This window comes from Anopheles moucheti, chromosome X, assembly GCF_943734755.1.
Source record: "Anopheles moucheti chromosome X, idAnoMoucSN_F20_07, whole genome shotgun sequence".
Classification (NCBI taxonomy): domain Eukaryota; kingdom Metazoa; phylum Arthropoda; class Insecta; order Diptera; family Culicidae; genus Anopheles; species Anopheles moucheti.
The window spans coordinates 5,697,988-5,709,998 of NC_069142.1; the positions used below are offsets into that span (position 1 = coordinate 5,697,988).

The 12,011-nt window shown below is 44.6% G+C and overlaps 2 protein-coding genes across 6 annotated transcripts; one reads left to right on the forward strand and one right to left on the reverse strand.

Moving 5' to 3' along the window:
• Positions 1–3,726: 3,726 nt before the first annotated feature.
• Positions 3,727–9,583, reverse strand: LOC128306409 (thioredoxin reductase 1, mitochondrial-like). Of its 5 annotated transcripts, none has more exons than XM_053043924.1 (2): positions 9,314–9,583; positions 3,727–5,788 (listed from the first exon to the last, which is right to left on the reverse strand). In XM_053043924.1, the coding sequence occupies exons 1-2, from the start codon at positions 9,327–9,329 to the stop codon at positions 4,305–4,307; spliced, it is 1,500 nt and encodes a 499-aa protein (XP_052899884.1). In that variant the 5' UTR covers positions 9,330–9,583; the 3' UTR covers positions 3,727–4,304. The 5 variants fall into 5 exon arrangements, with proteins under 5 accessions (XP_052899884.1, XP_052899883.1, XP_052899879.1 ...); XM_053043923.1 differs by having other exon boundaries at positions 3,727–5,791; XM_053043919.1 differs by lacking the exon at positions 9,314–9,583 and adding an exon at positions 6,350–7,086 and having other exon boundaries at positions 3,727–5,791.
• LOC128306410 (C-factor) lies at positions 8,849–10,782 on the forward strand. Its single transcript, XM_053043925.1, has 3 exons — positions 8,849–9,147; positions 9,881–9,932; positions 9,992–10,782. The coding sequence occupies exons 1-3, from the start codon at positions 9,019–9,021 to the stop codon at positions 10,555–10,557; spliced, it is 747 nt and encodes a 248-aa protein (XP_052899885.1). The 5' UTR covers positions 8,849–9,018; the 3' UTR covers positions 10,558–10,782.
• The last annotated feature ends 1,229 nt before the right edge of the window (positions 10,783–12,011 follow it).

Sequence of the window (12,011 nt, forward strand, 5' to 3'; positions counted from 1 at the left end):
TTTACTCGGGCGAGTGGAACTGTGTGGTCCTCGGTACGATCGACCTGTGTGGTTTTGTGTTGCGCGTGTGTGGGCAACACCCACGTTTTGCTCACGCGAGTAGTGCTGTTTGCTGTACGGTACAATCCTCCTGTATGGCTATGTGTAGCGTGTGTATGGACAACTTAGGGAATCAACAGCGGGTTTGTTTTGATTTTAGTTTAAGCAAGAATGGTTGCGATATAATTATTACAAAGTTTGTGAAAAATAACGTTTTTTTCATATAACATAAGATAAGAAGAAGCGTTGACATAAGAAGAAACAAAATAGCAACTCCCGAACAAATATAGCGCCTGCGTTGGTAGAAGTTTTCTTGCACGGTCATGCAAACATTTAAAAGCATCACAATTAGCATCACAAAGCATCACAAGTTAGATAAATGAAGTACATTTTGTTGAAATGGAAGCATAAATGCCGAAACACACCCCGTCCACTATAGTACAAATAGGAAGGAATGCGAAAAACTACCACATTCATCAAACATACGAACAAAACACAAAACAAAATTACTTTGTTGTAAAGGCAAGAGTGTAATAAAAAAACCGAAAAAACAAACAAATGATACAAAACTGATAATACTAACAGCAATGCAAATTAATTATTGTCTTTCGACTCTTAAATTCGCGATTTTCATTTCGCAACAAGCAGCATCCGAAAGTATTTTTATTGATAACACAATATGTAAGTATAATTATTTGGGTGTATTATTTAATAAACGTGGTTAATTTTGAATGAAAGTATGTTTTTCAAGCGGTGACACCTTCAGCGTGGAATAAATTTGCCCATCTCTATTGCATCGCATACTATCAAACCCGTGAGGCGATCGCTAGTGTAAACTAGGCGTGGCATAAATTTCCCCATCCGTATTGCATTGCATACCATCAAACCCGTGAGAGCGATCGCTAGGGTAAGGAAGGTGCATGAAACGGCATCCTCGCCCAAACTTTTCATCGGCTGCTACGAAATTCCATACAAAACCAGCCGTTTTCAGATTCGCGACACCAAGAGAGCATCCAAAACAAGAGGTAACATGTTGTCACTGCAGCGTGCCTATAGCTGAGCCGCTCTCGCGTGTTATCATTGCGCGTGATAGAACAGCTTCCCCTACGTTGGCTATTATTACAGGGTTTTTGGGGACTATATTGACATGTACAGCGTGACGATGTTTGGCTCGTTTGGTATCTCATATAATTGTCTCATATATCTCATTTAATATAATATATCATTGGCAAGTTATCGTTGCCAGAACAACATTTGACGGTCATTCGATAGCTCTACCGAATTTGTCAACGCATATAGCATTTCCCGAACAAAGCAACAGCAACACCAACACCGAGCAAAGCAACACCGAGCTGGACTTGTCAATACATACGACGCCAACCCTGCAACGCACACCATCGCTCTCTTCAAGATGAAGAATCCCCTCCCTCATTCGCATACCTGGCTTATCACGCGAGAGTCTTATCACGCGGTGCTCGCATCCGATGCGGGATCGATGCTCGCTCTCACCATTCGTGGAGAGCGAGCGATACGATCGCCGTGTGTGGCTATGTGTAGCGTGTGTGATCTGTATCCACATTTCACTCAGGCGAGGGGAACTGTTTGCTATTCGGTATGATCGCCTTGTGTGGTTTTGTGTTGCGTGTGTATGCACAGCTGAGATATTCAGCTGCGTACCGTCGGCTGATACGAAATTCCATACAAAACCGGCTGTTTTCAGATTTCCGATACCAAGAGAGCATCCAAAACAGGAGCTGACATCAATTCCCCTCCAGTATGCATATTGCTGAGCCGCTCTCACGTGTTATCATTGCGCGTGATAGAAGAGTTTCTAATACGTTGGCCATTATTGCAGGGTTTTTGGGGACTATATTGGCATGTTCAGCGTGACGTTGTTTGGCTCGTTTGGTATCTCATAAAATCGTCTAAAAAAAGCCAGGTAGACTTCAATATCCTGAGGATGTCGTGCCGATAAAGAAGAAGGAGTTTGAGTACACTGCATAATTCTCTTGCGTAGCCGTGTAACCGGGCCGATATAGCTAGTCAAATAGAAACAAATGTTTTATATAACCAAGAATACATAAATCCAAGGATATTTTCGATCAAATTGTTTCCTTTTTAATTAGATTTTGTGCTATAAATTAACTCTGCTGCTAAATTTCCAAAACTCGCACAAACGGCACAAATTGTTTGGGGCCCCCAACACGGCTAGGCCCTAGGCGACCGCCTACTCCGCCTACCGTTTGATCCGCCGCTGGCAGTAAGAAGGGGCCTACTCCGCCTACCGTTTGATCCGCCGCTGGGCCACCCCAAATCACCATCTTCGAATACAATAACGGAACCGGCTATATCACCACCAGTATTGCAAGTTCTTGCATGCAAGTTCTTGCATGCAAACTTGCATACAAACTCGCATGCAAACTTGCATACAAACTTGCATGCAAGTTTCCATGCAAGAATTTGCTTGCAAGAACTTGCATGCAAGTTTGCATGCAAGCTTGCATGCAAGTACGAAGTTGGGCGCCATCTTGCTGCAAGTTTCTTGCATGCACCAAACTTGCATTGCAAGTTGGTTGCAAAGTTAGTGTATAAACATTGCATACCTTCCGGCGCAGTACCAGGAGCTACCTCTTCCGTGGATGCTCTCCTGGTATTATACATTCAAAAACTGGTAGTTTTCCAAGAAATTTTTCACGACTGACGGGAAAGTTAGTGTTTAAACATTGCATACTTTTCGGCGGTTTTCGAGCAAAATTGCTGCAAAATTTTACTCGACCCACGGGAAAGTTAGTGTTTAAATATTGCATACCTTTCGGTGGTTTTCGAGCAAAATTGTTGTACTAGGTGCTACCTCTTCCGTGGATGCTCTCCTGGTATCGGAAATCTGAAAACAGCTGGCCTTGTATGGAATTTCGTACCAGCCGACGGAAAGTTTGAGCGAGAGATGAGAGATACTTCCCATTTCATCCATCTCACTTGCACTGGCGATCGCTCTTACAGGTTTGATAGTATGCAATGGCAATAGTGATGGGTAAATTTATCCCAAATTTTATAAATCGTAAACGTGCTTGATTCGAATTCGCATCTGCTTCATGCGTCTTCATGTACGATGAAGGATGAGGGTCCTCCTTATGTGCTCCAGTCATCGTAACCTTGCGATCGCGATTGGTATCATTTAGATATGTATTTTGTAGCGTGTGAGAGGAATAAAACTAGAAGGACGAATTAGTAAAGAAGTTGTTCTGTTGTTTCTGAAAACCCCTAGGTTCGATTCTCATAAAATTATAATTAATAAATAAGAAACATAAAGCCATGAATATGAATAGCTCCGCCGTGTAGTCAGGCATTAACATTTTTTTACGTTTTGGCGGAGGACTGCTTAAAGGTTGCTTAAAAGTTTGCGAAACGCTCGTTAAGGTTAAAATCCTTTTACCGTAAAAACATGAATGCAGTGTAATACTTTTTAATGAATCTCAAAAGAGTTAGTAAAGGTTTCAAATCTTTAAACCCCACTCTTTGACTCTGATTCAAATTATTGAAAAGAGTGATTATTCCCATCTCTAGTCTGAATGCAGACTTGTGCAGATGGTGTTAGATTTAATATCGACACCCTGAATCTGACCCGGACATCTCATTGTCCAACACTTACCAAATAAACGGTGAAAGATAACAACACAACACACATAATTTCAAGTTCAAAACTTGCAATTTTGATACACATGTATTGAGTTTCCTGTTTGATGTTTGATACTAATGAAATTAGCGTTTCAGAAAAGTCGCGACCGGAAAACTGAAATGCATTGGCGGGAGAAAAGGGTAATACAAATGGTGTGTTGTTAAATATTTTTAATTCTAAGCAAAAACCCTATGTTCTTCGTGCGCAGAATACGCTATCTACCATTCCAAATCTCTCTTTCCCAGTGAAGCTACCTTTCTAAGGAACCTGATCTTGTCTTGTCAATCTCTGTTCCGTCCCCACTACTAAAACAAATCATCCACAGATACATCACTTCCGGTCAATTACATTGAGCGAATCTACAACAACATACTTCACAGCGATTGGGACCCTAACCATTTCTTACAGTGAACCGAGAAACTCTTCCGCTCTTTCTACATTATAATTTGTTGTGATGGAATTTCTAAAGGATCTTTCTCTGCCCATCTCCCGCCAAATGCGAATTTAGAACGATTATAGAACAGAAAATAATAAACGCGAAATGAAACGGTGTGTTTGTGGTTGGGGTATCAACGAACCGAGCCCCTTTTTAGCTGCAGCAGGTGGCCGGGGTCGGATCCAACCCGGAACTCTTCGTGATGGCGAGGCGTGTAAACTCCTCTGCGACGGTCGGATGGATGCCGACCGTGTTGCGCAGTATCTGCATCGTCAGACCACACTTGAGGGCGGCGGCAAATCCTTGAATTACCTCACCGGCTGCCGGTCCGAGGAAATGTAGCCCGAGCACGCGCTGGTTACCTTCGCGCAATGCGACCGCCTTCAGGTAGCAGTAGCGTACGGAGCGCTGCGGCACGAAGAACTCGGTCGGCTTGTAGTACGCATGGTACACCTCGATCCCGTCCTTGCCGTGGGCGGCTTCAGCAGCCTCCTCGCTCAACCCGACGCAACCGTACTCGAGTGGCGTAAACACGGTCGTGGCAACGTCAGCATAGTCCATGCGCTCCTCCGATCCACCGAACAGGCGGCGTGCAATGATGCGCCCGGCATGTATAGCGACCGGTGTGAGCTCTGGCTTCCGGTACAACACGTCACCGACCGCGTATATGTGCGGTACATTCGTCTGGTCGATCTCGTTCACGTCGAGCTTGTCCGATTTGCCCGCCTCAGCCGTGACGACACCGGCATTCGACAGCTTCAGTGTGCCGGTTTCGGCCTGACGTCCGATCGCAAACAGCACCGTATCGTACACGTCTTCCGCCGTGCTGACGCCAGCGTCACCTTCCGTTTCGTACCGCACCAACAGCCGCCCATCGGCCTGCTTCTCCACTGCCAATGGCCGGGTACGGTGATGGAACTGGATGCCCTTCTCCACCATCGAGTCCCCGACCAGGGTGGCCATCTGCTGGTCGAACCCACGCAACAGTATCGAACGTACCATCACGGTCACGTCGTAACCAAGTCCTTTCAGAAAACCGGCACACTCGAGGCCGATATAGCCGGCACCGACCAACAGCGTTCGACCGGGCGCATTCGGCAGGCTGAAGATGTCATCGCTCGTGATGCAGTACTCAGCCGCACCGGGAATGTCCGGATAGCGCGGCCGACCACCGACCGCAATCACCACGTGCTTCGCACGCAGTTCCCGCTCGGTTTGGTTCTTCATCACCGCCACCACCGTGTGATCGTCCTTGAAGTAACCGAGCCCGTTCACGTACTCCACCTTCTGGTCTCGCAAATCCACCCGCGTCACCCAGTTCACTGACTTTATGTGGTTCTGCACCGACTCGGTCAGCGTGGCCCAATCGTGCCGGATCGATTCCGGTTCCGGTAACTTCCAGCCGTACGGTTGCGAATCGTGTATGGCTTCGCCCAGCAGTGACGCCTGGTGCATCAGCTTCTTCGGAATGCAGCCCACATTGACGCAGGTACCGCCCAGGCCCCACTTTGTACCGCGTGGTGACGGTTTCACGAAATCCAGTACGGCCACCTTGGCGCCCAGCTGGACGGCTTGCTTGGCACATGCCAAACCACCGGAACCGCCACCAATTACCACCAGATCGTAGTCGTAGTTTTCTTCTGTGATACAAAAGATACATAAACAGAACATTAATACAGATATTCACAAATGAAATTATAACACATTGGATGGAAGAACGACACAATGTTTTCTTTTTCAGGCGGCGTTGGTGCTACCTTCCGGTACGAGCGGGCAAACAGTTTGATCCAACGATTGCAACAGTTGGTAAAACAGGAAACGCTGCATCACAATATGGCAGTACAGCGAATGGTCAACCATCTCCAACATTATGCTTGATGGTGGGAAATATATTGAACAACAGCAACAGATACTAACGCACGGTTGACGAAGCCATGGAAAATTGATTGTAGTTCGGAAACCAACGTTTTATCGCTCCTATATTTGCCGGCTACGGAAAACACACCATTCGAGGTGCAGACAAACAAATGCCAAACAAACGTCAACCACAGTCGATTAGCACAGTGGTATGTATTTTTTTTTAAATTAACTAATATTTCTGCACAAATAATATTATAAAACAAATATTTCAGCACAATTTCCAATGTGAACTAGAAGTAGATGTAAATTACGATTAGCTTCTTGTTTCTTCTACTCACTTGCTAACATTACGGTGGCCTGTGTGCGAAGAAGTCGCACACACTGTACGACATTTATAAGGCTCCGCACGGGTCTCGTAAGCACGGTGGTCGCCATCGCTTTTGGCTTTGTGCGTTTGTGTACGTGCGTTGGTGTTGGTGCCGTGTAGTGACGGCCGGTGGTGATGATGATGTCTTTTTTGTGTATTTTTCGTGTATTTCCTCACCACACAGATAATGCCAGCACACGGTCAATTTGGCAATGTACAAACCCGGAAATCCACTGCCGAATTTCGTAAGAATATGGATGTTTTTTCTTTTTCATAAATACGGCTAGGCCGTATTGCTAACAATATGGGTGTTCGTGAATAAAAAAGTCGCGCTAATTATTTCACTTTTTACAACACACACACGCTCCTAGCGCCGGCACATAAGAGCAAAATGAAGAAAAAAAAACAGAATGCCTTTTCTGACTGTTTTTTTTTTAATTGCGGGCCACCACATACGTAACAACAATATTCATAATAAGTTTCGAAAAGTCCTTTCGTTTCACTCCGTTCCCATGTTTCGGGTTTTGCGCTGTCCTTTACTATGCACAATAAAACAACACAATACACACTCGCATTCGGATCGTTGTTCCAGTTTGGACGTAGGAATTTTTGGCAATAGTGCAGCTGGAAACCGCAACGCCAGCACTCCTTATCCCGTGCTCTTATAAACCCAGATCACACGGATCTGGTTGTGCCTTTCGTCGAAAGCAATACGATCAAAACAACACACACACACACTCAACCGCGCTGACGCAATTGTTAAGCGTAACAGAAAGCAGCATGGCCGCACGATGAAATCAACGTGTGGTCTTCTTCCGTGTAGTGGTGGAATTTATACACACATACACATACGACTTTATCGGCTGTTCCTAGTGGTAAAAAAAAATTGGGGAATTAAGTCCACTGTATTATTTGCATGAAGGTTTGTTAATAGCGTTTGAAGCTGCAATCTCCCGGTCTTTTAGAATAAATAAGTTGCTACTTTACTCATAAACGCAACCAACTCATAAGGGTTAAGACACGATATTTGTGTCTTTTTCAGTGGGAGACCAGATAACCGAACATTGTTGTAGCTCCCAAGGATTCGTGAAGCGGTGGATGCTGAGCTCCTCCACGTGTAATGCTCATTTGCAGCTACTAAGTGTCTCACTAATTTCACAATCTTACTCTTTGTACTAGAAAAACAACAATGTTGGGGGAAGCAATATTGTAACAGTTGTGTAAAACAATTGCATCATTTCGTCATAATGGGAAGTTGACGAACGATATCTGCTTCCACTTATGACCATTTCCTGTGACGGTGAACGCTCCTCAACGCTTCAGTTGGTATTCCCACAAGTCATTCGCTTTGACGGATCGTCGAGACGCTTCTCGATGGAAAACCGCCCCACGAGTAGTAAGTCATGCGGAATGACTTGCAGAAAGCGAATATCTATGACACTACTATCTCGAAGCCCTTCGTTTCCTTTCGCTGCTTCACCATTGCCATTCGTTCGCAAAGGGTGGTTATTTCCAATCGGAATGAACACAAAATACTTTACAAACATTCCCATTGCTCTTTTGGAATTCACAACCGTTGCCTAGCAACGGACGTGTGGCATCACAAATACCGAAAACATCTCGAATGTCCGTTGCATGATTCATTGGCAGCAATAATGACGAGTTTTCCAATACAGTAATTGGAAGCCATCTAATGGTACCACCAAAACGATCAAACATAATCTGGACGCATTATGAAACGGCGAAAAAGACAAATGATGGACCAAAGAAGCGATAAGCGTGATTGCGATACGCAAAGGAAACCCTTCAAGAACGACTATTGTCAATTGCTTTTTCTATCCCGTCGTCACTCGCGGACAGAGATAAGTTCAGCAGTATCATTATGTCAATTACAAAGGCTACTTTAAAACTGACCTTCTATTTGCTTCTAATGATTTCTAATTGTATTCCTAGAACTAACTGGTTGGGGCTGTACATCGAATATATCTCACGCTGAATGCTATTGTAACTCAGGGAAACTGATCATGATCTTGAAAGGGCAGTCTTGAATACCGCAAAGGTAATTCTCTTTCTCAAATCTGCTGTGTGTGGTAGGACTTATCATCATTTGGCCTAACAACTTTACTTTCTAAAGGATTATTCTCACGATTCATCGATTCGGTCTTGTCTATCGCCTCGTGGGAAAATGGGGTGTGTTGGTAGGTTGAAGAATTTCGATTTCCAATAAAATTCACAAAATGCCCGGAATGGTCGAGGTGGCGGATATTGTGCGCCGAAAGCAGGTTTGACAGAAACGGCCCGAAAGAGAACGAAAGAATGATTGTACTCTCTCTTCCGCGCACACCAAATCGGCATCATTCGCGTCTAGGCCGTGTGAGTCGATGCCGGTTTCGTTTTTTCGCCTTCACACGCCGCTGTCAAAACTAAGCAGCGCCCGCCCCACTGCAGGGTTCAGAGTTGGCTTGTCCGATTTACAATCTTCCAAGGCTCACAAGAGCTCGTAATTATCTTGTGGTCTTTCTTTACACTTGGATAAAGCCTAGGCCCTCGAAAGAAACGTTACGTCACTGTTGAGCAAAGAGTTGATTTTGGAACGTCCCGCGCGAGAGTGTGTGAACACCCGGAAGGTTCCGTACGAACATGAACAGCATCCTTATAACCGGCTGCAACCGTGGTCTCGGACTGGGACTGGTAAAGGTGCTTGTTGGTTTACCGGCCCCACAACCAACCCACATCATAGCAACCTATCGCGATCCGCAGAAATCACAGGTAAAGTACACCATATTGCACCCTCCAGCTTCAATGCAATGACACTTCGCAACAGCGTCTGGAAAGATCCACAGCACCTTTTCGCCGTACAATATGCGGTCTTCCAAACGCTTTCTCATCCACCGTCCATTACAGTCTACAACAAGAAAAGAAAATTCCAACTTACGATTCAATGGGGCCATGTTTTTGCTGCAGAAATCTCTTGTGTGTGTTATGTCGCTCACTGGCTGCGTCACTCTGGGCAATTTCACTACCAGAAGGCACTATTTGTTCGCAAATGCGGGAATGCTAAAGTGATTGTTTTACACGGTTGAAAGATGAACGAATTGTTGCACCAATGACGCTTCGATGACGGGATTTTTATGCCGGTTTCCTCACGATTCGTTCGCACTCGCTTGCTGGTGGTGGTTTGACGTGCGTTTCGCCTCGTTCGTTCGTGAAAGGATTTGCAAGCCCGGTTATTCGCACTAGCCCGAATAAACCGAATCGCTTCGCTGAAATTGTACAACATATGTACATGTGTGGGTGAAAAGTGGCGCAGGGCACGCTAGATGAGAGCTAGAGTGCGGTTGTGTGTGTGGGTTTTTTTTTTATTAAATCGTCATGCAATTTTCCCTTGCTTACGAAACTGTTGTAAGGTTTTGCAACTTTTAAAATAAATCGTTATTGATATTCGGATTTTCTTTGCATTCAAACTTTACTAAATATGTTGTTTCTTTTGATTTCATTTTAGGATTTGCTAGCACTAGCTAAACAACACTCCAATATTGTTCCTTTGCAATTTGGTAATTTTTCTTTTCTTTATTCTAAATAAAAAAAAAATAATATATGTACTTTGTTTTAGATGTGAAAAATTTCGACCACTACGACCAGTTCGCAAAGGATGTCGATGCCCTGTTGCAGGGCGCTGGTTTGAACGTCCTGTTCAACAATGCCGGAATCTCGCCAAAATCGACCCGGTTAAACTTTACCAAGCAGGACGATATGGTGGACACGTTCGTCACCAACACGGTCGCACCGATCATGATGACGAAAGCGTTCGTGCCACTGTTGAAGAAGGCATCCGAGTCCAATCCGACAGCAACGGTTGGTCCGCAGCGTGCCTGTATTGTAAACATGAGCTCGATCCTTGGCTCGATCGAAGCCAACCGGGAGGGTGGACTGTACGGGTATCGGACGTCGAAGGCCGCCCTGAACGCAGCGACCAAATCAATGGCTCTGGATCTGAAAGGTCACCAGATAATGGCGGTCGCACTTCATCCAGGTTGGGTGCAAACGGATATGGGTGGATCGAAGGCACCTCTAACGGTGGAGGAGAGTTGCACCGCCATGGTGCGCACGGTGCTGGCCCTGAACGAGTCACATAATGGAGGATTTTTGCAGTACGATGGAAAACCACTGCCATGGTAGTGTGGATCGTCTACTCGTTCTACTTTAGAATGTAGCACATTGCTGAAACGGTCGCATTTAGTGTGGAAATATACTCGTGATAATCTGTTTCCAAGTACCCACGGAAATTTGAGATTTAGTTTTCCGACGGGGAGAAACTGGTATAGAAATTGCCCAACGTCTCCAAATCTGGTATAACGACCGTTGAGTACAGGCATTTTATATTTACACTGGAAAACAAACGAATTTCCAGTACGAACGAAGTATTGTAATAGAATAAAATAATAGTTTGCCCAAACACGATACCTTTTTTAAACATCCAAAATGTGTGTTTTGTTCATAATCGTGCGCTGTAGCGTTCCGCTCAATTGTGCAGGCAGCGTAAAAATGCACACACACACATTTAAAAACTTACTGTCGATGTCACGCGGTACTGTCAAAATCCTTTGTTTTTGTCTCTTTCGGTTGATGATCGGGAAAAACATTTTTGTTAAATTATGAGTGAATTTTCGATAAAATAGTGAAAGAAAATGAGTTCACAACATCATAGATATTTTTAGACAGGTACATATTTAACCTAAACTTTGAACGGTTTGGAGCAACGGAAAAAAAGTGCGATCAGCGCTCTCGCTTATTTTCCTCACAGCCGTCAAGAACCCGACTCGCCCGTGTAAACGCTGCTCGTGTTTTTTTTTCAAAACCCTTTCCTCGTGTGAACGAACAGTTCAGTTTTGTTTTAATCCATTGGCTGTGTCTCTGTTGCGTGTGTCATCTTCCCTTTTTCTATCAACCCTTTCCCTACACACGTTTAACAAGACAGCAGCTGTAACTGAAGTGTGTTAGTTTGTTTGTGTTTTCCTTTTGTTTCGTGTGTGTTTGTGTGCGTGTGAATCCCATCCTTCATCCTGGCTGGGAAGTGTGCAAATGTTTTTTTGTTGTTTGTGAAACAATTGTGTTAACTTCCCTAGTGCTGCTCACCTAAACGGCAGGATCATTTATTGAAGGTATCTGGTGCAGTTCAATCGACATTGTACGTATGTGTGCTGCAAGGTAGAGGGTGTGCCTGCCTTCATGGGATGGTGTTGTATGCACACCTTCAGTCTGTTGCATAGCATAAACCACAGCTGTTGTAAGTGAGCGGATCCCATTCGGAAGGGAATCAACTTTGTTCAGTGCATTAAACATTGTAAACTAAACACACCTATAACGCAATCAAGAGGGAGAGCAAAATAAACATGTAAAGACGAAGATCTGTGAGACAGTTGTGTCAAATCTGCTAGACATCACGTTTTAATAAAAACAACAGAGGAACCATGTAACAGATACGCATGCCAGAGGCAAAAAATAACACTGATATCGCTTATCGGTTCCATTTATGTGTGTGTCCCACCAGTTGTGCGTGGATATACATTCCTTCCTTTTTATTTCAACTCTTATATTACCTCTCTCTGTCTCCTTCCAGCTTGCACACACAC